The sequence below is a fragment of the Ciconia boyciana genome, chromosome 1 (genome assembly GCF_034638445.1).
Source record: "Ciconia boyciana chromosome 1, ASM3463844v1, whole genome shotgun sequence".
NCBI lineage: Eukaryota > Metazoa > Chordata > Aves > Ciconiiformes > Ciconiidae > Ciconia > Ciconia boyciana.
Window position 1 is genome coordinate 140,628,465 of NC_132934.1, and position 27,742 is coordinate 140,656,206.

Sequence of the window (27,742 nt, forward strand, 5' to 3'; positions counted from 1 at the left end):
TGTTTGGGGTAAGAAGGGCTACCTGTATGCAGCTAATTTACAGCCGTTCAAAAACCTGGACATCCAGCATGTATATGTACCATGTAACACCATAAAATTTAAAACTCGGCAAAGGTTTATTCATCTGCTTTGCTATGTGCCCAGATACCAGGTTAAATTTGTTAAAAAATGTACATGGAGTTAACTGTGTTCTTCAGACTTTGCAGGATTCAAGTCTACTTGCATGATTACTCCTCAGTAACCCAAGTTCACCCTTCTCAATAAGCAGACATCAGGTTCAGAGGCATATAATTAACTATCTGTTTTCATGGTTACTGTACCTCCACCACAGTAATGCTCCCACAACTCAGAAGTTATTAAAATAAAGTCCTCATCACTTGAAACAGGCTTAAAATAAATAATAATTAAAAAGTAGTAAACAAAAAAATCAATTGCACAATTCTCAATCTAAACTTCTTCACTTCTTAAAAAAAATAACCCCACAAATACTACCGCTGAGACATTTGAGACAAATATTTAAGACATCTTGAATAAAACTTAGATCAGCATTTTCACTTACTTGTGCATCTAGAAAACTATGGTCCACCATGAATTAAAAGTTCTGCTTGGACTTTCATCCCATTTCATTCTGTTAGTAAGAAGACTTAGTCACACTGAATAAACCTAAACAGTGTCTATATTGGGAAGACTTTCCTGTGTTTGAATGTAGCTTTGAAGAATCAAGTAAGCTAACATTACACTGATTATCACTGATGAGCCAGAGTAAAGCAAAGCAAATTGAGGTCATCAGCAGGTCAGGTAACCTGACTGTCTTGAAATATGCACAGTAAGTTTTGTAACACAGAAGACCACTTAACCCTAAAACGGTTCATCTCGTGTATTACACTTTAATTTTATGGGCTTTTTTCATAAAGGTTGTCTTTAGGATTTATTTCCACTTTAAATACTCAAAAGTTTTCCATAAGCCTTATGTTTTCTGAGACAAACTGGTGGTTTACACGCCAGAAATAGTAAATATCTCCTCTTTCGAGGAGGGTGGAGGAGGTGGAGTTGCGATCAAAATACTTAGCTTTTCTCTAATTAGAACAATGAATCAAGATACCTGACTGATGTAGCTTTTTCTTGTTAACAAGTACAGGTGTTACTATGCCAGCAAATACAATTAAAGACAGATTTTTTAGAATATTTGATAATTGGAAAGTGGATGAATCCACCTCAGGTACAACTGCCACACAACCTCATTACTCACCCTCTTGAAATTTTTGCCACAACAGCATACACTCTTACAGCAGAAACACATTCTTTCTTAGAATAGCAGAATATTACTATTGTAAGTATTGAAATGACTATAATGATTTTTTCCTTTTAACAGATTAACACTTTTTTGGACATACTGTGTTTAGGATTTGACCTTTCTTTTGATTCTAGCTATGCTCCCACCTAAGTGAACTACTAAGGAACTAACGCATTTGCTGTCTGAAGGAAAGTTGGAACATTGACTTGTTGCATAGTGTTTATTGCAGAAACAAAAGAGCTGTGGGCATTCTTAACACTCATATTGTAAGGTTACAAAGAAAAATTTAATCTGGAAGCACAGAACCCATTTTCTTAAATCTACACAAGAACTAACAGATGCATGTCATGACTACACATGACATTTTAAAGACATTTAAGGCACTGTGCACAGTCTTTTTGCTAGCCTACAGAGACAGAGCCTAAGCAGCATTATCAAACATAATTATCACAAAATGAGACAAGTTTAAAAAAAAAAAACAAAACAGAAAACCAACCCAACACTCAAAAAACTTTGTTTGAAAGTCAAGTTTTATTATTAAAAATGTAAAAGCAAAGGCCAAGAATGTTTTATTTGTCTTCTTATTTCCAAGACAGGAGGAGGTATGAGGACTTTGTCTATGATATTTCTCACAAATGTAGGGCAAGGGTTCTTTTAAGGGATAGGTTTTGGGTGTAGGCGAGATGCGTAAAGGGGCTAAATTAAAATTCAAATATGATTGTATGACACCTACAGTTAGGGCTTTAAAAACTACCACTGACTTTCTAAAATTATGAATATCGCAATTCAAATGAATGCACTGTCAGAAAAAAAATGAATTGCTGAGAGGCCTACCTACAGACAAAAGAGACAGGACTTCCCTTATGCGAAGGTGCAACTAACCATTGCCTTGACACAGAATTGCAAAGCAGTAGAAATCTTCAAGCCAGTAGGTCACCTTGGGAGTCCGATAAAGCTCTTTTCACGTCTGCTTCTGCAACTTGTATTTCAACAATCTTGATGCCCAGTGGTGAGTTACCTGCATGAAAAAATAAAAGAGGGGGCTGATGAGGGAAGTTACCTCCTTCCCTCACAACTGCCCAGTCAAAATCGGATAGCGTACCGTGTGGGAAGATTTTGCTTCATCTCAAGAACACTGGCTTGCTTCTTGAACTTCAGTATTTCTTGAACGTTTCAGAAAAAAACCCACCCAAAACAACCCACAATTAACTATTCTGACAGTCAGCAACCCTTAAGAGATGGGTTTACACACCGTTACTTTACTCTTTCCTTGCAGTTTTACATAGTTTTGCGCCTTTTTGTTTATGGCTCCAATTATGACCCAGCAATAATAGCATCCTTGTAAATCTCTACACAGGCACGCAAAAGTTCTGCGAGGAAACGCTGTCTAAAATGCCAAAACGCGAGCAACTCCCCAGTCTCTCCCGTAAGCAGTACCAAGCGGCATTTAAAAAGAAAAGTCCTCCACGAGAAGAGGCCCACGAAAAGAAATGGACTTCCTTTTAAAAACAGGACAACAAAACAAACTCATCCGTCCCGCTGGCTGTCGGCCCGCCCAGCGGCGCTCCCGGCACCAACACCCGCTCGCAACCGCCACACGGCCTCGGCCGCGCCGCGCCCAGCCCGGCCTTGCCCCGCGGCGGCACCGCTCCCCCGCTCCCCTTGGCTCCTGCCGCCGCGGCGGAGCGCGCTTGCGCCGCTGCCACACGGGCTGCCGGCTGCTCTGGCCTCGCCATGTCCGCTTCCTCCTCCGCAGCCGCGCTGCGGCCGGTCACTCACCTGATCTTTGACATGGACGGCCTCCTGCTGGGTGTGTAGCCTTCGCCCCTCTCCCCTGCCGCGGCCTGGCCCCTGCCCCGCGCCGGCTGGTCCCACTGCACGGCGAGGCCCGACCCGGCCGTCTGGGGGGCCAGGGGCCGTAGCTGGCGACGCGCCGCCCCTACGCCGAGGCGCCTCCCGGGGCCGGGGAGAGTGGAGCGGAGCGGGCCGGGCCGGCCAGGCGGCCTGTACCCTGCGGCCGCTCTTTCACGGTCTCCTCGCTCCGGGCGGGCAGCCAAGGCGCCCCGGGTGGCGTTGCTTAAACCCGGCTGATGGGATTAAAGCAACAGGAAACGATTTATTTCCTTCTCCTCCTCCCGCCACCCCCTGCCTGTCGTGGGCAAATTTCGCCTCAATTAAAAGATCCGGGGCAGAGATTGGCAAGGGCGTTAAGGAACGGTGGAGGACTGAATGAGGTTAGGGTGGCTGTGGGGAGAGAGGTGAGGGGTTAAAAGCCAGGGAAAGCGGGTATGGAGAATGGGTTTCGCGTTTGCAGAGCTGGAGGAGCCCGAGGGCCGCCACGCTGCCCCGGCGCCTGCAGGTCTGCGGGCAGCGGCCGAGAGCAGCGAGTCCCTTACCCTGGGGGCTGCGTGTGCTGTGCGGGAGGGCATTTTTAAGCATTTAGAGTTGCAGTCTCCAACTGAAAAGTCTGGAAACCACTGTGATGGCCGTCTCCCATATTTTGTATCAGTAGACTTTCAGCTTTGCAGGGTTGTTCTGAAATCTCTGGGTCCCTCGTGCTACAGCTAGATTGGGTCTTGAGGTTTGAATAGTCGGTATGACTAGAACAGTATTTAAGTCTGCTCTTAACTGTTTGCTGAATCAGGGCCTTCTGCTGCACGTCTGCTGTAGAATAATGGAGTATTTTTGTATGTGACTTGGTTTTTGAAATAGTGCGTGTGGATAATCGCACAGGAAGCAGCTTTGGATGTGGGTGAATTCTTAAAAAGTGTGAACTTGAGGCATGTGCCTTCCTTCTGCAAAACCCGAATTGTTGCAGTTTCTGGAAAGACTGCTGTGAAGTCTAATGAGTTACTCTGTTTCCAAGAAACATGTACTTTTCCCTCCTTCACGCCTATAACAGGCGAAGGCAATCCAGTTATTGTGGTTTAAAACATAAAAGACTTTACTCACACTATCACCAATAGTTTCAAGCATTTTAGAGCGGTTGGGTTCTGTTTGTTTCATCTGCACTGTCAATATGCTATGCAAAACAGTGATTGAGTTATTTCAGTTTCATTTTCAGTTTCACCACTGGAGTCTCAGTAGCCTGGGGTTATGTTTTTGTTTTTTTTTTTTTAATCTAGAACCAATTATTTTAATTTCATTCTTGTTTAGAAGTTTCAGGAAAGCTTTTTTAGTTACTACTGATTTTTAGCATAATTTGAAAATTTGCTTCACACAGAATACTCACCTGAGCGGGACAGTCTAGGTAAGCAATATAAATATTTAGGCAGTGATATGGATACGGAGTTCTCCGAACTCCTGGGGTTCATACAGTGAAGAAACATTAAAAATACTCTAGATTATGAACTGTACCTCATACTGGGAAAGTAATTATAAAGGATCCATAATTCTTGGACCTAAGTTTGCCAAGATTGAGACACTCAAGGTATAAACCTACTCCTTGCTGTTATTAAATTTATCTGTTGTAAAGTACAGCTCCAGAGAAATACTTTGTCACTTTCTAGATTCAAATAAAATAGCAGACATAAATTATGGCATTTTGTGTGCTTATATATAAAATATACTTACATGAAGAGTTTATGCATGCTGGTATAATTTATTTTTATCTCTATATATGAGGCATACTTTGCACTGATAAATATTTGTTGTGTTGTGTTTTCATTTACCTAGTTACTGTTATGCTACAATGCGGATGAGATTTATTTTATTTTAAAAAGTTGCATAGCAATAATGTGTTGTATTTCAGTAATCTTTCAGCTGTGATTAAAGCCATAATTATGTATAACATTAAACTGAAAATACTCTTAAGTGTCTTCCAGTACAGAGGCATAAAAGGGACACCACCTTGATGATTTTCATAATGTATGCTTCCTGTCAGAGGACTTGTAGTTTCAGCCTCTAAATACTTTGAGTTCTGTCACAACTTTAACATAATTTTTAGTGAACCTGTTTGTTTTATGACGAGTTGTGACCCTTAGGAGGCAAACAGGCAGTCAGGAGGCTGCTTGGACTTCCCCAAGATTCCTAAATGTTTCAAGAAATTTGGAATACTTTTGGGGAAGGAATGAAGTAAGGGGTGCACAGGTTAGATGCTTTCTGCCCAGCCTGTCTGCTGTAAATCTTCTGAATGAGACAAATGGTTATATTGATGTAAACCTGCATGAGAAATAAGATCCTCATCTTTAATTTTCTTACAAAATTTTTAATGTCACATAGTGCTTATCGAAGATGATAAAACGAATTGCATACATATTTCTAGAAGCTATAGAAATATGCATAAAGTTACTTCTTTTGAAAGAACACAAACAAAATTTTCGGTATTGTGTATCTATAACTACTTTTTTTTTAGAAAGTTTTTGTAACTTTCTAAAGTACCTCCATAGCTGATTGTGTTTTTCAGAATCTGAAGCTTTAGGTATTGCAATAATTTTCATAACAAGGTAGTGTGTGAAAATGTACGTGACTGGTTTTGGAAGTTTTCATATAAACCTTGCCGATTTTATAGAAGAAATATTAATTGATCTATAAATTATTACAAATTGAATATTAAATTGACCTAATGTAATGTGCCATGAGCTTGCTTTCTGTAGCTCACATACTTGCTTCTGATTAAAGAAGATAGGATATCTTCTGATAGGAAGATTTGCAAAATATTATTGAATACTTCATAACTGTGAGTGTAAAACACTTAAATGAGGTCTCAGGCACTTACAAGGTTCTTGACTTTGGAAACAATCCAGGTGTTACCCTATAGACCCTGCATCTATATACTTTAGTGGCTAACGCTAGGCAATGTGAAAGCGTTGCTGAGTCTGATCTTCTGTGACTTTATCTCCCCCATCTCTTTAACATAATTGAGACTGATTAAGTTGTCCTTGAGTCCCACCTTGATATATCAGCTTACCTTCAACAGGGAAGTTCTTGCCTCTGAACTGCCAGTGGAAGTACTTCATCCCTTTCATTTGGAGTCCTTCTGTATCATTATTTGAAGTGTTATTTAACACTCTTTTTTCAGCACTTACAATCAATGTGGTTCACTCTTCTGGAGTTTTCTCCTTTGGATTACCTTCTCTTTCCCTTCGAGCTGTTGGATGAAGTCTTACGTTTTTTGTCTGTCATACCAGTTGCCAGGAAATTAGCGCACTGGAAAATAGTGCTCTCATTTAGTAAGTATAATATGTGAACAGCACCTCTAGACAGCTTGTTATTTAATAAGTAAAATTAATTGAAGGGCTTTTTTTTCTTGTAGGAAACTCCAGCTGTAATAGAAAAAACAACCTTTGTGTGAGTGTACTACAGTTACATCCTGCTTTATTATACATATGCAGCAAGATTTAATTAATGTAGTTTATAAGTGGTGCTCACGTCACTGTGTAGTATAAACCAGAGGAAAAGGAATAACTAAATTTTAGTTTTTCGTGTACTGCTGTACCTTTTAAATTTATTTTTAAAACCAACACTTTTGTAGTGTTAAATTTCTACTTGTTTTCCTACAGTATCCTAACAATAAATAATCCTAACAATAAATGCTCAGAACTTGTACAGTAGATTGTTTTTTCTTAAAATGCTTTAGTCTTTTCCTACAGGTTACTGTTCTAACCTCTAGTATGTAATATAATTAAAACTATTAAACCTACTTGTGTGTGCGCTTATCTGACACACACAGTACAGGATTTGCTGGCTAAAATAAAAAATAAAAAACCAGAACAGAAGCTAGAGATCTTTGATACCTAAATAAATACTTTTGTATTGTTTAATACCTGATCCTGGCATTTTAGCATATTGTAAAAACATATAAAACCAACGCTGAAGATACAAAAGGAAAAATCTATTATGTTTGTACAAAATATACAACTAGAGTAAGGCCCCCTAGGATCTATCTTCTCAACTTACTGCACAGGTTGTATTTTGAGCTATGACAAGTGGTTTTGTTATGTAATTGTAGCCAATAGCTACCCCACCACCAGGACAGATAGGATTGACTGTTGCCTTTGTTGATCTGTGCCTAAACTTGTAGGGGGCTGAAAATATTTTAAATTAGAAATTATATTCTGTACAAACTGCGTGTATAATATTAATCTTTCCTAACTGACAAATGAACTTAGAAAAACTGCTGCAAAGATAAGATGTTTCTTAGCATTGTGCTTAAAGCTGAACTAAAGCTAAATTAACATGCCGAGAACATGACACTTTAGTATAGAAAGTTTAGTCATGTATTTATTTTTGGTTAAATTTTTGTTAGAAGCAGTGACTGTTTTATGTAAATTATTATCCTTGCCGGTGTCCCTTAGTGTTGTGAAACAGCATCTTTACATAAGGTAAGTCAGCATATTCAAGTAAATCTAAAAGAGAGATGGTTTCTAAAGCAGATTTGTTTTGCAAGATACCTTCACCATAACTCAAAGTCATGTTGGACTGTACAGGCACAGGTGTGCCAGCTTGTCCTGACCATTTGCAGAGGCGCAAGAAGTAGTTCAGGCAACTGAGATCAGAAGTTGCTGCTTTTGCAGCTGCTATCTCCTTTGTATGGAGAAGACTGCTGGTTCTTGCGCACCGCTTCTAAGCAACTCCTGCATGGCTAGTCATACAGGTAATATCTGGTCTATAATGTAGCAGAAATTAATTTGCAGTTAAATTCATTGCGTTGTTGTGAAATTCACAAGAGTTTTGGCATGTTTTCTTTCTCCCCAGTGTTACCTACCCATTGTCACAAGGTCAGCAATCAAAAATGTACTCTTACTTTCATTTCATTGCACAAGTTGCCTAGGAGATTGCTGTTACAAGAAAACTGGTAAGAGTTCTATGCTGGAGTTTGCTTATGTGCATGCTGTCTTTTATTTTACAGCGTGAATGGGAGGTCAAAACAGCTTCCTATTTCTTCTGCATCAGAGCAAATAGCACCAATTCAACTAAACATCAGTCCTCTCTAGATTGTCCTCTATTATGGCTTAAGTGCAGGAATTAATCTTCTTAGGCTATAAACTGGCAATCTTGTAAGCCAATTTTCTGCTTCTAGGTAGTGGAAACTTGCTTTCTTGTTATTCTCCATTTCCATCTGATTTTGGGGAACAAAGAAGGAAACAAAAATACTGTCTTGCCCCTGTGTTCTGTACTTGTATCTTGTTGCAAAAACAAAGAGATTAAGGATATTATTAGATTAAAATATCTCGTAGATGCTTCATGAGCAAATTTTGGAGATAAGTAAAAAAGCTCCTCATTAAGAATTAGCTAACCATAGAGTAAATAAGATTTGCCATATGCTTGAAAGCTAACATTTTAATTTAACAGCAAGGAAAATTTTGGCAAGAACATAAACGTACTAACCTAGAGTCTAACTTCTAATATTCCCATGATTGAGTTGCAAATTGTCCACACGGTTGCCTGTTGTTTGTGGTTAGAATAATCCAGAATCGGAGCTTAGTCAGCATCTGTAGAACAGGGGTTTTTTAATTTCTGTAATGGTTACCACATTTCAAAACGTCATGGGCAGCATTAGCAATGATCTGTTTTTTTTCTCTTTGGGGAATGAACAAAGGAATGCTCCCAAGCTGAAAGATCCATGATTTGATTTTAATATTGTACATAAATAACACGCAAACGCAATGCATTTTTGGTGCTTATTTATTTATTAGTTGCACCAGACACAAAGCATTTGGTTTTAAAAGAAAAAAAAACGAAACATACTAAATAAATGAATCCCAAGAGATTTCAAATTTCCACTGCTAATAATGTGGCTTTTGTTTTCTGACTGTTACACACATTCGACTGTATAGAGGGCCTTTAGCAAGTGGAGAGGTATGTTTTGAAGGTGCTGGGAGTCTAAAGGTTCTGCTTAGTGATTTTAAAGATGCACACAGCAGTTTGACCATTTATAAAAATTAGTCTCTTTCTATGCCTAAATGCAGATTTTCGAATCTGTTTGTAGATGATAAGGCTTTGTATGTGTTTGGCTACGTACACTGTTTTGTGTATGAAGTTCCAATTATTTTGCTTTGAATGTAAATAACGTGTCATAAATGGAACAGGATTTCACACAAATAAAAGGTGCATAGAGTTTTCCCTTATAATAACACTATTTCCAGCTGCTGCATTCCAATTTTCTTTTTACTTAAGAAGAAAAACAACATTAACAACCCTGGATTTATTATTCTGCAGGCTGGCAGTAGTTACACTGTATGCCATCTTGGGCCCAGCTCTGCAGCTCTTGTTCTGAGTAGTTGTAATTCATTCATGTAGCCTTGTTGTGAGTTGGCTAATTGAACTCTTGAGAGTGGAGTTTTTAAGGACACCTTAATTTGTCTGGGTAGGACAGTTTACCAGCAAAATTCTGCTCTGTGAGTTCTGCTGGTATATTTTTTCCAAGAGACAATCTTATTCTTGAATACTGGCATTTATACTTCTAATGTTTGGGGGGGGGGGGGGGGGTGGTGGTGGTTGTTGTTATTATTTTTAGCTAATTTTTTACTTCTTTATTTATTTATTTTATTGGCAACAGACCTTAATGGTGATGATAATTTTCACAATATGATCATTGCTCTTTTAAAGACCACAAGCTATGTTAACTAATAACAGAAAAGCAATTGATCTAAATATCTTCTCCCTTCAAACTTGATATCTGTTGCTTTCATTATGGACAACTGATTTTCTTTTGCACAATGTAGAGACTGCTAGTGATCGTTGCTGCTTCTGTTATGTGTTTCTGTACTTCTCTGTATTGATCCTCATTTCTTTCACAAGACTACTGAGAAGTATTTAACCAAGATCACTTTTGTATCTTTTAATGGTTCTGACAGAGATTCCTGACCTTGATTTATCCTTTTCCTCCCCCTTAATAATAATAATAAAATCAGTGTTCTGACCCAAAGTTCATTAAAGTATTGCCAACCTTTTTGATTTATCTCACTTTTTACTTCCTTTCCTTCAATAAGCAGTAAGTAATGCTTGTCTCTGTTTCTTGTGGCTCTTTTTTTAATGGCTGACAACTTTTTTCTTTTTCTTTTTTTTTTTTGGCAATATTTTGCTTCTTGAAGGGTTACACACCTATTGACAGTATCAGTGTTTGCTGTCTACGTATGCTTTCTGTTCCTGTGCAGCTTTTAATAATTTTAATTCCTCTTATAATAAATACCATTTTTCATAGTAGTTTGGCAATAAATCTGATGCTGCAATTTGGAAAAACTTGCATCTAAGTGTACACTGCTCTTTCCCAAGTGTGGTTTTGTAATAGCTGGTTTCTTTTTAAAATGTATTCTTACTTTTCTTCCTCCTTCCCTTTTGAGGTATATGAAGTATTTTCGTAAAAGTCATCAAATAAGCCCTATTTCTAGTAGACTGTGTGTCTCTGATGAAACAGGTTTATTTCTAGTTCTTGAAAGCTTTCCTTTGGGCACCAGTTATGTATCAGCACTCCATATATTACTTTTTCCCTCTGCTGTTAGTTTTCACCTCTGCTGTGCCAGTGTGTGGCTCTTTTGGGTAAATTTCGTGTTCAGTTTGTCTCACGATAACGCAAGCCAGCTGAGAGGAAAGCCCAGTTTGTTATTTGTCAGCCCAGTCTTTCTTTCTAACATCCGTAGGAATTTACTCATGACCGTTGTCATTGTATAGCGTGTACGGCGTTATACAGTGTCTCATTCTCCCAGCTCATTAATACACATTCTCTGACCTGGTGTAATAGTTCTAGCAGCCCCTGTGTAACCTTCGCTCTCCAAAGGATAGATACGTGCTAGTCCTTTGCAGCAGTCCTGTGCTTGTGGGTGCTGAACTAATTGGGTTTGCTGCCAAACAGCTCAGCCCTCTTGTCACTCCTGGGTATTGATTGTCTGCTGTGCATAAATATTAGTTCACTCAGGTTCTCTTTCACAGTGTCGCCATATACTGCAAATTGCCCACTCATGTTAGGGCATCTTTTTGAACATTATGTTTTTAAAATTGTGTTCTGCTTTAATTGGTCCACTCGGGTGTAATGTAAACTGCCACAGAGTACATATTCAAATTAATAGACCTTTATTTGATTACTGACCAGTCATGAGAGGAAGTGTCTTTGTTAGATTGGGATGTTTTATGAGTTCGACGCTGGTACTGTCCATTTGGGAACATTTCTAAGGAAGAGGAAAAAATTTGCACTAATACTGGAAGAAGAATGGAATGAAAGATAATGTCTGTTTAATGAAAAAATTGGGATTATAGTGTATCAGAAGGGCTGAAGTGAGAGAAATTAATGGGTTTGAGGTGGAGCATGAGTACACTGAGATGTAATTTCATTTGAATAAATTCTTCTATGGTAAAGATTTTTTTTTTGTTTTTGTAATTTACGTACAGAAAGCTCATTTGACCTGTCTCTTCAGGGCAAAAGAATAGACCCATGTGTGTCTGTAAAGTGACATAACCTTGGATAATGTCATCATTCTGCTACAAGACCATTACTGCAAAAAATTATACCATGTGAAATGGCGGATCTTTTTATGCTAGAATTGAATCCCCTCTATAGCATTATATTATTATTGGACTAACAAAATGTTCTTTGCTTTGTGGCTCAGGGGAGATGGAGCGACAAAGAGTGTATCACAATGCAATAAATTTCTAGTCTTTAAAAATTAAAAACAGTGTTTCATGGGGAACGTATCTCAGGAAAATGAAAATATTTGGGTCACTAAGGTATTGTAGTATATCTAATTGCTACTCTGCTACCTAATAACTTTCATTGTTATTATTGTTGTAGATCATATTTTTATGATATTTATCCTTCTCCCATTTTTAATTTGAATGTCTTCATTTTCCATGAATGAAGATATCTAAGAGTAAAGAGCAAGAAGTAGTGTTGCTATTCTGGTTTTGTGTGTTCTAGAACTTTAAACTTTTTATGTGGCAGTTGATTGCAAATTGTACAGTATTGTAAAATTTAGTTTTTGAAAATGTCTGACTCACCATTGACTTTGCATAGTTTGCTGTTTATCATGGCTTTGCCTTTTTCAAAAAGGAAATGAACTATTCCCCTTCCCTCTTTTGGAACTTGTTACAGAGAGCAGGTAATTAGGGTGTGCACTTGGAAACACTGTAGAATAACAAGATAAAATAGAAGTTCTAGGTTCTAAGGGTTAAGTTAAAAAAAGTTTTGCATCTTTATACCACTTGTTATACTAATGCCAGTTCTACCATTTTCTTTCATTAAGAAAACCTAGAGTTCTCTCTTACAGAATAAAAAAAAAAAAAAGGGTTTTGGTTTCACCTGCTAATTGTATTCAAAGTTTTAAAGAATTCTGGGCTGTTTTTTAACTGCCTGTTAGCTGAGTCTTCATGCCTTTAGAAACAGCTGCATCTCCTAAAAATCTCACACTATACCACGGCAAAATTTCTGGGTGGCTGTGATCTGTCACACACAGCCTCCTCTGCCCAGGCTGGTCCCTGAACTGCCTGGAGAGGAGAGCTTTCTGGAGTCTGCTCTAGCACCATTACTTTTTGTCCAGACCATTCTTTTCCTATAGAAAGCAGGATAGTGAAGAGAGAAGACAATCTACACATATGTTGGGACAAGATTTGAAATAACATATCGCCTGAGTGCTTCTAGGTCCCAGGGTTTAGAAATAGCCTATGATTTCTGAAATGTATACAATGAACCTACAGAAGTAACTGTACTTATTAATGGCAGTGTTAACAACATGTAAAACTTTATCCCAATACTTATGCGTATATACAAATATACTTTGTGTAGCAGTCTTCATGTGGCATCTTGGGCTCAGAGAAAACTTCTGAATTTTGATGGCATCTTTGGAAGTGTGATAGCATTAGGAATTTTCTTTTTATGTTTATTTTTGTTGTTAAAGTTTTTCTAATACTGTGCTCTAAATTCTGCAGTTATCATTCCTTGGATATCATTCCTTGGATATGTTAGTATTGCTTTTATCTCAAATATATTTCATAAACAGGAGAAAGTCTATGAAGTGTTCATCATAGTATTAGGCTTTCTGTATATGCTAATTTTTTTTTCTATGTGTATCTGTTTGTTTTACAGACTTCAGAATCTCTCAAATAATATTCTTTCAGTTTGGAAATTTCCAGTGCTCTACAAAACCCTACAGGTCGTGGATAAAGCTTCGGAGATACAGGGGATGTCTTTTCATGTGTGTGTATGTATGCAAAGGAGAGGATTTCTTCCATTTAAAATAACTATTAAGATAATGAGCATGTTTTCAGTAACTCTGAATTTGTCAAAGAAAAATGCCTTAAAAATATGTCAAAATTTTCTTGGAGGAAGTCTCTTTGCATAACAGAGAGTTAACAATAAAAGTGGATTATATGGTTTGTGAATTAACTAGGCCTTGTTTTTCCCTAATCAATGCTCTTGGCTTTCAGAGTTGGTATTTCAGGATCTGTAGCTGGTACCTGTCTGCATTATACTGGTTAAAGCTGCTCTTTACGTAAATCTTTCTATGTTTCCCCCTGCCTCTCCCCCAGGCAATAATACAAGATGATTTATTTGTGTGTTAGCGTGGGTTTTCTCTCCTCATTGCCCTGGTTAATTGAGAAATGGCTATATGTTCTTAGAAGTTTCTACTAAGAGGGGAAAAAGAAAAGCTATATTCTAAGATTTATAGCAAAACCATGGAGATTATTCCTCTTCATCCATTCCCTTTTCTAATACTGTAGTTCAACATGGAATAGATTAATGTTTTCTTTTTCTTCATTCTGTTATAATTGCAGCTTCCAGGGAACTAAAACAAATATTCCTGTTTGACCCAAATGTTTCTGTATTTGTATATAAAGAAAAGGAAGGTAGAATATTCTTTTTGCTCTGTGTACTCTTCAGTAGATATTTAGTTTACCTTTCCCTTCATAGTATCTTGCCTACTGAAATTGTGAGCTTCAGTTCTCTGCTTTATATTCTAACTGTATGTACAATAAATTATGTTTCATTGATGTTCTAACATTATTCCTAAGTATATATCAAAAGAGTTACAATAAGAAACATACTTCCAGTACCCATTCATTCTTTCTGGGTTGGATCCTACATTTACCTTTCTTCTCTCCTCCTGTTTCTTTAAAGTAATCTTCTTGTGCTGTGAATTAAAAACAGACTTGCTTTTGAAAAAAAATACTCTGTAAGTTTAGGCCCAACAGAGATTTGATGTGATTTTCCTAGAAATCATTCTCACTAAAGTCTTGAAATCCTCATCTTATCTGAGTCTTCTTGACTTGGCAGCTGGTTTAATAGTGCTTATCAATAACTTTTCCCAAAAACCTTGTTCTTTCATGGCATTCTTTTTTTAGAGATGAGTGCAGCATGGAAATACATCATTCAGAAAGATTATATTTGTACTCATGAGTGGTTACAAGGTGCCCAATACATAGGTGTTGTACCATATCAGAGGTGTAATAAGGTGTACCTTACAGATATCACTTTCCTTGGATAGAAGTAAAGGAATTGACACAGATGTTACAAAATCCTACAGTTCTGTTGAAATAACAGTACCTACTCCTTTCCTCCAAGCTATGAAAGTTTTTATCAATAATATAGACCCAGAAACATAAATGAAATATTCAACAAAATGGTTTACAAAGATCAATGATTACAGGTATTGTATAACTGTACTTAATGGTAGTCTAAGTTTGAAAAATGTATTGCCCACTTGAAATGTCTATAATAGAGCCTTTGAGACAATTACAGACTACCAAGGAAATTATTTTTTTCACAGAGTGATGATGATGCATTTTAATGGCTTCAGTACTGACAATGCAGATGCTTCCCATTTCCAATTCAAGACCTACTTAAGCTCCTCTGACAGTCCATGGGAGGGAGTTAAATTCTCAAGAGACAGGCTAGATTTTCTATAATTATTAATAAGGTAGAGGGTACTGTCAGAAGAAATCCCTTTCCTGAAGAAAACAGCTTTAATTCTTGTATAATTTAATTTTATTTATTTGTTACCAGCGAAGTTTTAAAGCTCTAAAAAATACAAGTTCATAACAGAAGTGGTGACAGGCCAAAAGCCCTGTAGCAATACCACCATGAACCGTGTCAACCTAACACAAGAAAAAACTTCCAACCTCTTCACTTGTGACAAGCTCAGTGACTAAAGTTGCCCTTTACATTTTAGAGGGTGGACTGCAGCCATGTTCAACAGTGTTCAGCTCTGTTTTCTTTGATTGCAACGTTTCATACAATTGGATTCTTATATTAATTGCCAGATTTGCTCTTCAGACAACAGAAAAAAAACCAAAAGGCTCTTCAGCTTGTTGATGGAATACCAGATTTGCATTTTTGTGCAAAGTTTTCAATCTCTTTGAAAACTACTATCCAGAGGCTATTAGAAAGATGTGGCTTATGGTGCATTTGCCTCTTTTTCAGAAGAGAAAGGCCTTTGGTGACCAGCTGTTTTATTATTATTGCAACTTGTATACCTTCTAATTCTTTTTTCCCTACATTTAGGGAACACATAAGTTACCCTGTTTAACTGGATATGCAGCTTTAACTATATGCTTAGGTCATGGTAGTCCTTCTAACAGTTTCAAAACATAAGGGTCAAAAGGTATAGCCTTAGGACTTAATCTTTTTGTCTAAAAGTAATTTAAGTTAAGTCACTCAGTTCAGTGTATTCAACAAGTGAAGCAGACACCTTTTATTTTACTGATTATAAGCTTGATTTTAGATCAAGCAAAAAGAAATTACCAGAATGGGGTCAGGGAAGCTATTTATTGAACAGTGTCTGTTACAAATGGCATTTTTCAGAGTTATTTCATATTCAGGTGTTAGTAACTTCTACTTCATTCTACATTTTGTATGTCAGATCTGTTTGGATACTGCTGAATATGGCTGTTCATAATTGTTTCATAGTTACTATATATAGTTGCTTAAGTGATGCTTGTATTAATGGTTTCTAGCTATTATTTTTACCACACCTTGTCAGGTGTTAATCAGAGAGACTAATTGTTTTCCTAATTTCCTTAAACTTCTTGCCCCTTTCCAACTAGGGAGCTGCCTGCAATGCACCTTCAAAAACAATTTTCCCATTTACAAGCAGAATGATAGCAAATCGTTGCTATGGAGCAAATAAATTTTTGTTGTAAATCTCATTTCAGATTAGCTACTGTGGAATTGGAAATTTGTGCCTTATCTAACGTATTTATATTCAGAAACTGTGAGCTTCATCATCTCTTGCTTGGTACCATTGTGACTTAATTGATTTCAGTAGATTTGTACCTAATTCTGAGCAGTGACAGAAGGGCTACTGGATTTTTTTTTTGTCTTCTTTAGTTTTTGGTTGGAGGGAAGTTGGGGCTATTTTTGGAAATAATGTAAAACCCCTCCTCTTACCTGCTTATTGGGCATATACTTTGCCAGCCTGTCTTTTGCAAGCGCTGTTGCAGTAGAACTAAGCACACCCCAGCGAAGTAATTCCTGTGTCAGACTTATTAAATTCCAACCACAGGAGAGTGAAGCTGCTTGTGTCTCAAGATGTAAACTTTGACCTCAGCTTGCAGAACTGAGGTAGAAGGGAAGAAAGATTGAGTGAAAGTGGAACGACTCCTTGTTTGGTTCACAATATCTGCTTTTATTTTTAGCACGTTAATCATACAGAAGAATGAAATGACAGACTAAAATTTCTTGCACTCTTTGAGTCTCTGAACACATATTTTTTTATTTCATTTAGTAGGATACACAGCGGTGTTTCTTGTAACTCTAAGCTGTCACACTCAAAACAGAGTCATAACATAACAGTTCTGCTATGCCCAGAACCACTCTCTAGCAAAATAAGATTCAGCCTCTCCCCTTTGAGATAGCTGAAAATATAACCTTAATAGCTACCATCAGAGAGTCTTCCAAATTTCTATTTCTCCTGTAGTCCTGATGTGAATTGGGTTCACTCCTGGGTCAGTGAGATTCTCTGTCTGAACCTTTTTGTAATCACTGTATTCTTCCAGGATTATAGTATGCATAAGTTTTATGTCTTTTTATAAAACATCCCTGGTGCTGTTTTGTTATTTTTCCCCTGTTTTAAACAAGAGATAGTAGAGTTTAGGTTAAGTGGATTTTGGTGTTTGAAGACCTTATGCTAGTTTAGCATTTTCATAATGTGCTAAAATAATACTAGGTCAGTTTGATCTGTGGACTTAACAGTCGGATCTGTTCTCAGTCACCTCCTCTCTGCCAGGGAATACCACTCTTAGAAAAGCTTTAAAAGCTAAAATATTTTACTTGAAAGTTGGGACTGGGTCCAGTACATCCACCTTTAGGTACCTGATGTGTGCCAAATTTTTAAGCAAGCTGATTATAGTCTAAAACAAATTACAGTCTTCCAGTAGTTCTGTGCTTCTACCCATGGTGTTAGGAAACAAAAAGAGTTCGTGTACCATCAGCGACGATAGTCCACTAGCTTTGAGTGGTCCTGCTCTGGGCTGCAGGCTGTATTTGGCCTAGGATTCAGTTAGGACCTGCCTCTGGCTTACTGACGAGTCTGGAGGTAGGACAACTCTTGCTATCACCACATGAGATTTTTCAATGCTCTGTGAGAATAGCCCTCTGATCCTCAGCCCCAGGTGGGAGGCAAGGGCTGTGGTCATGCGACTTCAGAGAAGCCTATGGCTCACCTGGGTAGAAGCCCACACTTATCACATGGTGTTGGAAGTCCCTTAAGTTAGTATCTATACCATGGTTCTGAGGTTTCATCTACAGTTTTCAAACAAACAGTGACTACAGCTCATAAAACAATTTTCAGTTTGCTGTATCATGTTTGCCTCATGAATCTCACCAGTCTGATTATTTTTTGTATTTTAAATTGTAGTTAGGATTAGGAGTTCTTGGTATACGACTATTAAAGAGAGACTGTGATTGGGTCTTGCAGTATTTCTGACACTTTTCTCTTGACTGTAGGCAGTCATCCATGATGAAATATCCTCTGTCTTGGAAAATCAAGCACATTGATGATGTTTGGTTTTCTCCTCTTAGTGTTACCACCACAGAGAAGTTACTCCATCAGCATATTTACTTCAAAAATTTTAGGCACTCTTGAGTGGACGGAAGAGATTAGCTTTATTAATTGGTAGTTCTTTACACTTCCTTTGTGGTAGTATGTTTGACACATTGCTGCAGTTAAGTTTAGAACATTGTCCAAGGCCACACTGGAAAAATAATGTTTTTCTTTTCTATTAGAGCCACTCTGTCTTTTGAAATGTTTCCACTGTTTAGGAAACTGACTTTTGGACATTATTACAGAAAGTGATTTAGAAACATGTAACACTGAAAATCAAACAACTTGGAATTCACAACTCGCTTAAGTCTTTACATATATGTAGTCTCCTGGGCAAGCAAAAGCTTTCTGAGAAAAAGGAAGTCAGTATTAGAAGAGAACTGTGGCATGCTGAAGATAATTTTATCTTTGGTCTCATTTTGTTGGGTTTTCATTGAGGGAAGAATAAAGCTTTCTGACTCTTTTCCCCCTCTCTTGACTATTTTTTTTTTTTTTTTCCTGTTTTAGGTTGTGGGTTAAACAGAACAGCTCTGGGATGTCTGTTCAAGGAAGGTTATGTTTCTTATAGCTTTTCCTGGAGAAAGTATATCTTAATTAAGATATATTTGGTTATTCTTCTGCTGACTTTGATAACATAGTGACCCTTTTGGTTTCATCTACCTTGTGTGGTAGTTTTATCCAAGTGCCTTGGAACATCTGATTTCAAAACAACTTTTAAAACTCTGTTTTGCATTCCTCAGGTCAGTGAACTGCTACCATGCATTGTCAGCAACGTATTAAGAAGAGATACCCCCTTGGTGAAAGGCTAACTTCCTTGTGAACATGCTATAAGCTGTTCTTCCCAGAGCTAGTAATTGCTCCTCTGGATGAGAACAGTCCTTGATTAATACTGTTGCCTTGTTATAGTAGCTCATATGCTAATGACAGAGTAACTGTTACATGACTTGGGCCTTGTCATATACATTTTAAGAAGCTACGTCTCTGTTAGCCATAGGTTTTGGCCCAACAAGTGGTATTGTGTGGGCATCATATCAACTGGTGTTCACATAGTTCTATTTTTAATGGTTAAGGGCCTGCGTGAATGCCTAAGAAAGCGTATCGAGCAGTTTCTATGAATGAATAGCTTTTATATTTTTAAACGAATGAGGTGCTGTCACCTAGTTGTTGTTTAATAAGTACAGTATTAGAATGTTTTGAATTAAGTCATATATATTGCCTGCTATTTCAAAGTTGGGTTCCCTGATGCTTCAGAATTGAAATACAGACTTCTCTTTACTTTTTCATGTGCTATTTTGTATTGGTGGTGGAGTATTTGTTTACACCTCCACATCAGAAGAGTGTTTGCATGGTTTATTCGTGAACTATTTCTTTGACTTCCCTGTGGCATTAAAAAGCAGGATAAGGTGCACATGTGAATGCAAGATAGCGTTAAGATACGTCTGCTGTATTAATGTAAACTAAAAGCCTTTTGAATTTGTTCAGAAGCTTCTTCCCCTCCCCATAGAAGTAAAATTTTTCTTTGCATATAAAATGAGAAATTGGCTTCCTCTGTAGCTGCCATTTGAGAATTCTCCCAGTAATATAAGCCCAGAGGGGCAAATATGTGATACTCATTTGGGAACAGTTCTATGCAGCTATTATTTTTTGGGCACCAAACTTACTTTCTTTTTAAGCCTCTTAGCAATAACTTGAATTCATGGTAGGATGTCTCATATCAGAGAAGGGCAGACAGACTGACAGCACTTTGAGTGAGTTAGCCAGTGGCAGTGTGTTTCTCTGGATTTACTGAAGTAATCACCATGTAGCATATTCGTATATCTTGGAGTGTACTTACATTAATATTCTAGTACAACAGAAAAAAAGAAATAGATTTGCAAAAATTAAAGCTCCAGAACAGACTTCTACCTGCTCCCTACTAAAATGAATAATGGATCATTTAAGTGAATTTTTCTAAGTGCTAATCAAAAATATAATGATTTGCAAATCATTACTCAATTAAATTGGAAGCAGTAATTTTAATTTTCAGCAATTATAGTCATTATTTTTTCTTTAACTTTGGAAGTTATGGTTTATCAGTCACGTAAAATGCTTTACCAAATAAATTGCTCTTTGTAACTAGCTTATGATTTTGAAGTAGCCATTATTTGGTGCTTGCTATTTATTTTAATAGAGGCCTTACCTTCCTTTAACTTCTGTAAGATGAAGTTAAATGGCACCGGTTATGAGAGTAGATCAGTTGAAAGGTACAAGACATGAATACTGCAGCAGGATTTCCTTTGGTTTGATGGGACAGACTGCATTTAGGTTCAGCCTGCCTGGTTGGGCACATCAGCACCACATGCCTTGAAATTTAGGCATGGCTCAAATATTTTGGTTGAGCATGCATAAAAGCAGTGCTTATTTCCTCTTATGACAGTGACTGTAGTAAATGTCTCTGTAAGGTAATAAATTTAGATTTAATTTTTCTTCATAAGCAAGTTCGTTTGGAAGGCAAGGGGGGAATACTACAGCAAAGAATAGAACATTCCTGTTCCTCATCTCCTCAGGAGGCCTCCTCTGCTAAGGGGTTTGAACCAACATCCCTTTAATGAGCCGTTAAGTCAACAGGCTCCAGGTTGATTGTATTCACTGGCTAGCATTCATCTGAGTTTTATTCTTTAAAAGGCAGCTTTTGTCTTTAAAACACAATACTATATATATATACACACGCACACACACATACACTATATATGTATATATAAAAATATGTTTATATGCTTTATATATATATACAAGCATATAAATGGTTTATCTGTGTATATATATGTATATAACATAATAGCATACAAAAATCTTATGGGATGTTAGAGAAGTAGGGTCAGGCCATAAGGGTAGATTGAAAGGCTGAGTCTCATTTTCTGGACTAGTGCTGTAACACTTAGGCTATTGTGCAAAATGTAATTTCTGTTGCCTGCCTTCCTCATCCCCACTCTTGCTAAGCTGCTGTAAGTGATTTTGAAGTCAGCTGTTAACTGCTGTTTTTTTTCTCCTCTTAGCCATCATGGGTAACCATAGTCATGCATTTTTAAACTAGCTTTCACAGTAGTGAAAGTATGAATGGAAGGATATTGGGAGGGAACTGCAAGACTGACCTTTTGCCACAAATTGCAAGGTAGTTGTCTACTAAAGATCATTAATTTAAAAATAATCTTCAAATTCTCCTTTCCTTTTTTTCTGATTGTTTTGGTAACTTAGGAGCTTTCAGCTCTAATTCTTCAGTGGTTCTGGGTGATTTGCACTAAATTTTGCAATTTCAGACCTGTTCCAGTGACAGTTGTATAGTTGCTAGTCTTTTGCATTGCTTATACTGGTTTTGTCTGTCTTGTTTGACTGCTAATATCTTAAGGGGGAAGTCTCAGATTCACACTGACAGAAATAATAAGGATAGAAAAAGAATGGGGAATGAATTATGCACCATGCTTTATTCAGTGGCATAGTCTATTGCTCCGTCAGTGACTCGTTTTTATAATGCTGTTGTATATTTATATTTCAGTAGTTTGTCATAATGTATTATTCCTTCTTAATTTTTTTGAGATGCAGCTGTAATTGATAAACTGTGGATAGTAATATCTTGAATTATTCTTTGGGTTGAGAGGATGTTCCTTGTTCCATTCTAAGTTTGCTGTTCAGAGGCCATTGGTTTCCCAATCTTTTTTTCTTTCCTGCTTACCAAAACCACCAGAAGGGTCTTGCAAGTTTTGTGGAGAGTTACGTGGGTTCTGTCTTGGCAGTGGTGTCTCCTAAACTCTGTGATAGTCCACATACCGTTTGGAAATGTGGTGAATGTACCACTGTTTGATGTTCATGTCCTCAGTTATATGGATATTTCAAGAATATTCTGCATGTGTTAGTCAAGACTTGACAAAGTTAGTCTTTCTGATGGGAAATCTGTCACTATTTTGATTTTGCCATTTCTATGTTTAAATCCTGTGTTCTTTAACACTGTTCAGTTGATATAGTGGGAGAATAAACACACAAAGGCCTGTGTTACACGTAAATTCAGAAATGAGAGAAAATATAAATGTTATTACTCTTACTATAATTCCATGAGTAGAAGAGACATCTAATACTCTCTGGAATGTTGATTGCCCCCACCATTTCAACAATTGCATAGATTTGTTTGCAGGTTAACACTTTATACTGTGCTAAATGCCACCAATTGAGTTCCAAAAAGCAAAACAAAAATTTCCACTTCTATAATTATGTTCTGGTTTATAATTATATTTATCTCTTGTACCCCAAATGAGCATTTCAGTAATAATGTATGGCTTCTTACACTGTTGCATACCCTAAAGGGATTAAAGGAATATTGTGAAAGACTGATAGGAAAGCAAAATCATAGTCATCTGTGTGTTCATTCAGTATTGATGGTGATAAAAATCTAATGAAATTTTCTCAATCTTGTGCCAAAATTTTAGTAAAAATTACTAATTGTCAATTGACAATTGTTTGAATTTGGCTAAATTGAATATTGAAGATGGTTCTCTTGTACATATGGACGGAAATCTGCCTCACAGGTATGGGCACAAGAAACCTATTGCTTGAATTAAAACTCCCCTTTAACCATTTCTTTATCCCCCATCAGAATAAAAATCTTGCAGAGTTTAGGTGTCCAGGATCTGATTTTGTCTTACTGGAATATATTGAAGGTACAGAATTAAAATTCTGTTTAGACTCCTAGCAGAAGGATAAATCATAGGTGTATTTCATCTGGGAAGCTTAATACAAAGTTGGGATGGGTTATTCAAGCAAAGAAGAACTCAGAACCAATGGTTAAGATGAGCTAAGGCTAAGATGAGCTTTCATGCCTACTAACCTCATCTCCTTCATAAACTAGAGATTATTTTAGAATTACAATAAAACAATTTTAATAAATTCAGAAGTTGTGTGTAACCTTCTGAAAAAAATCGAGTTCCATATTAATTCATGAAGTCGTAGTCTGTCTTCATGTATAAGTAAGTGGTTGACAAAGCTGAGGTTTAGATACTGCATTGATACTTGCTGTACGCCCAGCCTAGCTAGATCTGCACTTCTAATTCTGACTCTGCAGTGATTTGAGAAGATCATACAGTCCAGTTATGCACTGTGGCATGATGCCAAGTGACCTGTAGGTTTTTCTAAATATGCATCAGCATATTTTTGTGCCAGATCACAAATTGAGTAATCCAGTGCCTCTGTCATTCTTGTCACTTTATTTGTATTTATTGTGACTGGCTTTTACACACTGTAAACAGCACCAGTGGAGTTGACTGTGGTTTTTTTATATAGAAGAAGGGTTGCTATAAAAATGACTAGAAGGTGATGTGTGGCTAGGGAATGAATATCATTCATTCCCAGTGAAATGTAGTGAGTGGATGGACAGTATGTCGTGCTGATAATGTCCATGTAAAAGATATATCAAGGGACGAGAGCTAGAAAGATGAAGAGTATTTTGAAAGGTAGAAGAGAATGAAGCTGAGGTTATACATTTACTGCAAATTGCAGGAGCTAAGAAGTCTTGCTTTTCCTTCCCCCTGTTAGAACAAGCCACCGCCACCTGTGTCCTGCTGTGTTCTCAGCTTGTATTCCTGATGGGAGCTAGCAACTGGGGCTGGATTCACTTGCTGAAATGTATGTGTTTATTACCACTTGGGATGCTGTAGGGCATCTGGCTGCTCATGCAATAAGGATTGAGTCTCACCCAGATTATTTTTTTAATGTCAGCTGTGTGTGCATATCTTGGACATACTAGGGTGTCTAAGATACCAGTAGGTGCCTATAATTAGGCACTTGAGTTGAACTTCTAATTCTTCTTGCTTGTTTTATTTTATTGATGTGTTATATTTATGTATGTGCATGAGATTTAATTTCTTATTGTATTGCAGATTTATAGTAGTTTGAAATTATGATTCTTTGGTATAATTAAACTCTGATCAATCCATTGTGCTTGTTACAATGATGAAAAAGCTAGCCTACCTCATATTTGTTAAGCACTTTTTTTGAGATTCTTCCATTTCAATGGGAATAAAAAACCTTCAAGTTGTATCATTATTTAGTATTTATTTACTGCTGTCTAATTATAAAGGGGACATACAAATTTTCCTTTTTCTTCAATCAAAAGGAACATATGTCCTTATCTGTTATACATGTATGTAGGAAGTGCAGCGTTTTCAGCAGTAGTCTCCTCAGATTCCGATTGGAGATTTTGCAGTGTGTGTGTGTGTGCTCATATGTGTGTAATTTTTTTCCCCAGATTTTATTTTTTATTCATGTGCTGTAGTGAAACATGTCTATTTGAGCCAGTAGAATGTCCACATCTATGCTTTTGTCATCCAATCATGAGAATTAAAATCGTGTTGTTTCTCAATAATAACATATACATAGAATCTTACAGGAGGTCATAAATCTTGAGATTATGATAATTTTCATTGCAACCAAGTGGATGTCCAGGGTCCAAATGCTATGACATCAGGCAGAGTGAAAGTGATCTCTTTAAAAGAAAAGTTGGAGGTTTTGTAAGCCAATTCTTTTAACGGATAATTAATGAGGAGAGGGAAGGAAAGAAGGCTTTCTGACATCCTGCTTGTTTAAGCATTTATGTTGCTTTAAACACTCGAGTAATATGTGAGACTAACTCACATTTAAATTAAATGTAGGCAGTGATCAGTTGTGGTGTGTTAACCAGTTTGAGGGGGGGGTGTTGTTTATTTTGTGGTTGTTTTTTTTTTTTTTTCTGAGCACTGAGAAAACTAAATTCTAACACAATACGAATAGGATAACAATTATTTTAATACATTTGACTCAAACTTCTTCATGTGTGCTTTTCAGTTAGCAAACTGAATGTCGCATAACATTATTTTTAGGTCTGCAATCTGGACATTATTAACCATTTCTTTAAGAAGTAAAAGAAAATTCCGTTCACAAGTCTGGTATGTGATATTTAAAAAGCAGGAGGCTATTAAATTGAGTATCTTTAGCTATACAGTTGGGTCTTTCAGATAGATTAACATGTAATTATCATAGAGACCTGTAGGAAAACTTCCATGTTCTACAATTATACTTTTTGATTCTTTGTTTTGTTTTATTTCTGCTTAGTTTGATATGTATTACTTAATAGGATGAAGATTAAGTTTCAATTTTACACTTAGGGTAAGAATTTTATGTCCTTCACCTGGTGAGTCTGAGATATAGAAGAAAAATTAGTGTATTAGAAAAAAAGAGACAACTGTGAAATTTTAAACACTGTATTCTTAATTCACCTTCTCAGCTTGCAGAGAGTACCACCTGGGAGTATCAGGCTAACTGGGGGATTTTTTTGTTGGTTGTTTTTTTTTTCCTTCCTGGTGCTAGACAGCTTAACACTTTTTAAAGCCCAGTTGCTTGTTTCTGGTGTGATACCTTTCCTGTATGTTTTATGGGTCTCCAGGATTTCTCTTAACTTTTTTCCATAAGTATTGTTTAAGAAGCATTTGCAAAGAGTAGTACAAGTGCTATTTTTTTTTTCTTTCATTTTTAAGGTAAGAGGTTTTTGTGAACCATTTGCTGCCCTGTTAAGCAGTCCAGACAAGTACGTTGGGTCTTTAGCTGATCTTTTGTCTCAACGTCCCTTCTAGTTACTGAAAGGGAACATGGAGGAGAGTGCTCTGGTAGGCGGCAGAGCATGTCTGCACTGCTGTGTGTTCACATGATGGTAGATGCGATGATGGGAAACGGCCCCTATGTTTCTCATTTGATTCCAGATGGGAATCATCTGCTGATCTCAGGACAAGCAGATTACTGTGATTAAGCAGTGAGCATTTGTCAGACTGCAGGGAAGATCTTCATGGATATTGTAGTCATGGGCTCTGCTCTTCTTTCTTCAGTCTGTCTTCTTCATAGTATGTATGTTAAAGTTTAAACTCTGGTGCATACTTCTTACGTATTCAGAAAGTGAGGCAATGTCTGCATGAATAATTTCACTATTTTATTATCTCTATAAAAATATTTTTACATGGCAAAGGACACGTTGATAAGTGAAGTCCCTCATTTCTCTAAATAAATCTCCTAAGAGCAGGTACTTTCTTTTCTCTTTTGCCTTTCGTTGCTAAAGTGATAATAATATACATAGCTTTAGAGATAGAGAGGGCAAAGACATTCATGAGAAGGAAATTAAAAGCATGGTTAACAGCAGTAGCTGGTGTTTCAAAGGAGACTACTTAAAAAGATAAACAGACTGGTAGAAAAGCCACTGTTCAGGATCTTTGCTGAAATAAAGCCAAGAGTCGAAAGGACTTTTCTTCCCCATTTTAGTGTTAAATTAAATGTTATTGACCTTCTTTTTCAAAGATTTGTCTGGGGGGAAAGACAGGAAGGATTGTTTGTTTGTATTAAAAAAAAATAGTTTGAAAACTAAAAACACCTTTGACATAGAAGCTGATAGTTTCACTGGCAAAATTCAGCCTGAATTTTACTCTTGACAGAAACCCCCTGGAAATACAAGTGGGTGTGTTCTGCTTGAGTAATCACATGTAAATGCAGAGGTGCCAGCAGCACTATAATAATGACTGTAGTGTCTTTGAAGGCACTCTGAAGCTTCCTTTCAAAGACACTCTTAAATAATTAAATCTTTTTTTTTTAATTTACATGGAATATGTAATGACATCCCTCAAGTACCAGATTTCCTTCCCTTCTTTTCTTTCTCATGCAAAGAATAGAGTATTTTAATTAATACACTGCTTGCTAGTCTTTACTATACATAGTAAAGAAAAGTGATGAAAGAGCAGGTCCAGATAGTTCTTTGTTGTGACCCTTAGTAACCTTTTCTTAACACACAAGTGACATCTTGAAAAGCCTAGGTACCTCTGAGGTGATCTTAGAAGTCTGGCTTCCCCTCTGCAAATAAAGGGAGGCAATTTTGTCCACTTCGATATGCCCTCTGGCTCCTGTCAGTTCACTCTGTGACTATTTATGTGGTCCTCTTTGTAAGATTGGCTGCTCAGCTGGCAGTACATGGTTTTAATATTTTTATTATTATTTTGGCAGATACTGAGCATCTGTATACAGTAGTATTCGAAGAGATCTGTGGGCGTTTTGGAAAGACCTATACCTGGGATGTGAAATCTTTGGTCATGGGTAAAAAAGCCCTAGAAGGGGCACAGATTATTCGAGATGTCCTAGATCTTCCAATAACCAAAGAAGAGTTATTACACGAAAGTAAAATGAAACAGGAGAAGATATTCCCTACTGCTCAATTGATGCCAGGTATGTTTCTCTTCAGTATTTATAAACTGTTTATGGAATTACTTAAATGCTAACCAAGGTAGAATTCTTTAATCTGCCTTCCACAAAACAGTTTCTCTTACAGATTCAGTTTCATCACTCTTGTTTTAGCAAGTTTTACTCAAATCTTGTAAACCTGTTATTTACCTGTTAAAGAGATATTTTACCTGTTAAAGGGTACTGAAAACTTTTTTTCTTGTCT

General features: G+C 37.0%; 2 protein-coding genes across 11 annotated transcripts in view; one reads left to right on the forward strand and one right to left on the reverse strand.

Moving 5' to 3' along the window:
- STS (steroid sulfatase) overlaps positions 1-3,379 on the reverse strand; it is a 117,959-nt gene extending 114,580 nt beyond the window's left edge. Inside the window, exons 1-2 of one of the 4 annotated variants that reach the window (XM_072849525.1) lie at positions 3,074-3,379; positions 2,177-2,312 (exon numbers count right to left, since the gene is read on the reverse strand). In XM_072849525.1, the coding sequence (XP_072705626.1) occupies positions 2,177-2,179 (3 nt within the window). In that variant the 5' untranslated portion in view covers positions 2,180-2,312; positions 3,074-3,379. Of the gene's footprint in view, positions 1-559; positions 623-2,128; positions 2,313-2,396 lie in introns of those variants that run through there. The other 3 variants (XM_072849528.1, XM_072849527.1, XM_072849524.1) reach the window with 3 other exon arrangements.
- Positions 2,869-27,742, forward strand: part of PUDP (pseudouridine 5'-phosphatase) — a 69,428-nt gene continuing 44,554 nt past the window's right edge. Inside the window, exons 1-6 of one of the 7 annotated variants that reach the window (XM_072849532.1) lie at positions 3,033-3,104; positions 6,315-6,465; positions 7,991-8,090; positions 13,311-13,425; positions 23,824-23,913; positions 27,304-27,522. In XM_072849532.1, the coding sequence (XP_072705633.1) occupies positions 23,874-23,913; positions 27,304-27,522 (259 nt within the window). In that variant the 5' untranslated portion in view covers positions 3,033-3,104; positions 6,315-6,465; positions 7,991-8,090; positions 13,311-13,425; positions 23,824-23,873. Of the gene's footprint in view, positions 3,105-6,314; positions 6,466-6,567; positions 6,584-7,870; positions 7,890-7,990; positions 8,091-13,310; positions 13,426-23,823; positions 23,914-27,303; positions 27,523-27,742 lie in introns of those variants that run through there. The other 6 variants (XM_072849531.1, XM_072849533.1, XM_072849530.1 and 3 more) reach the window with 6 other exon arrangements.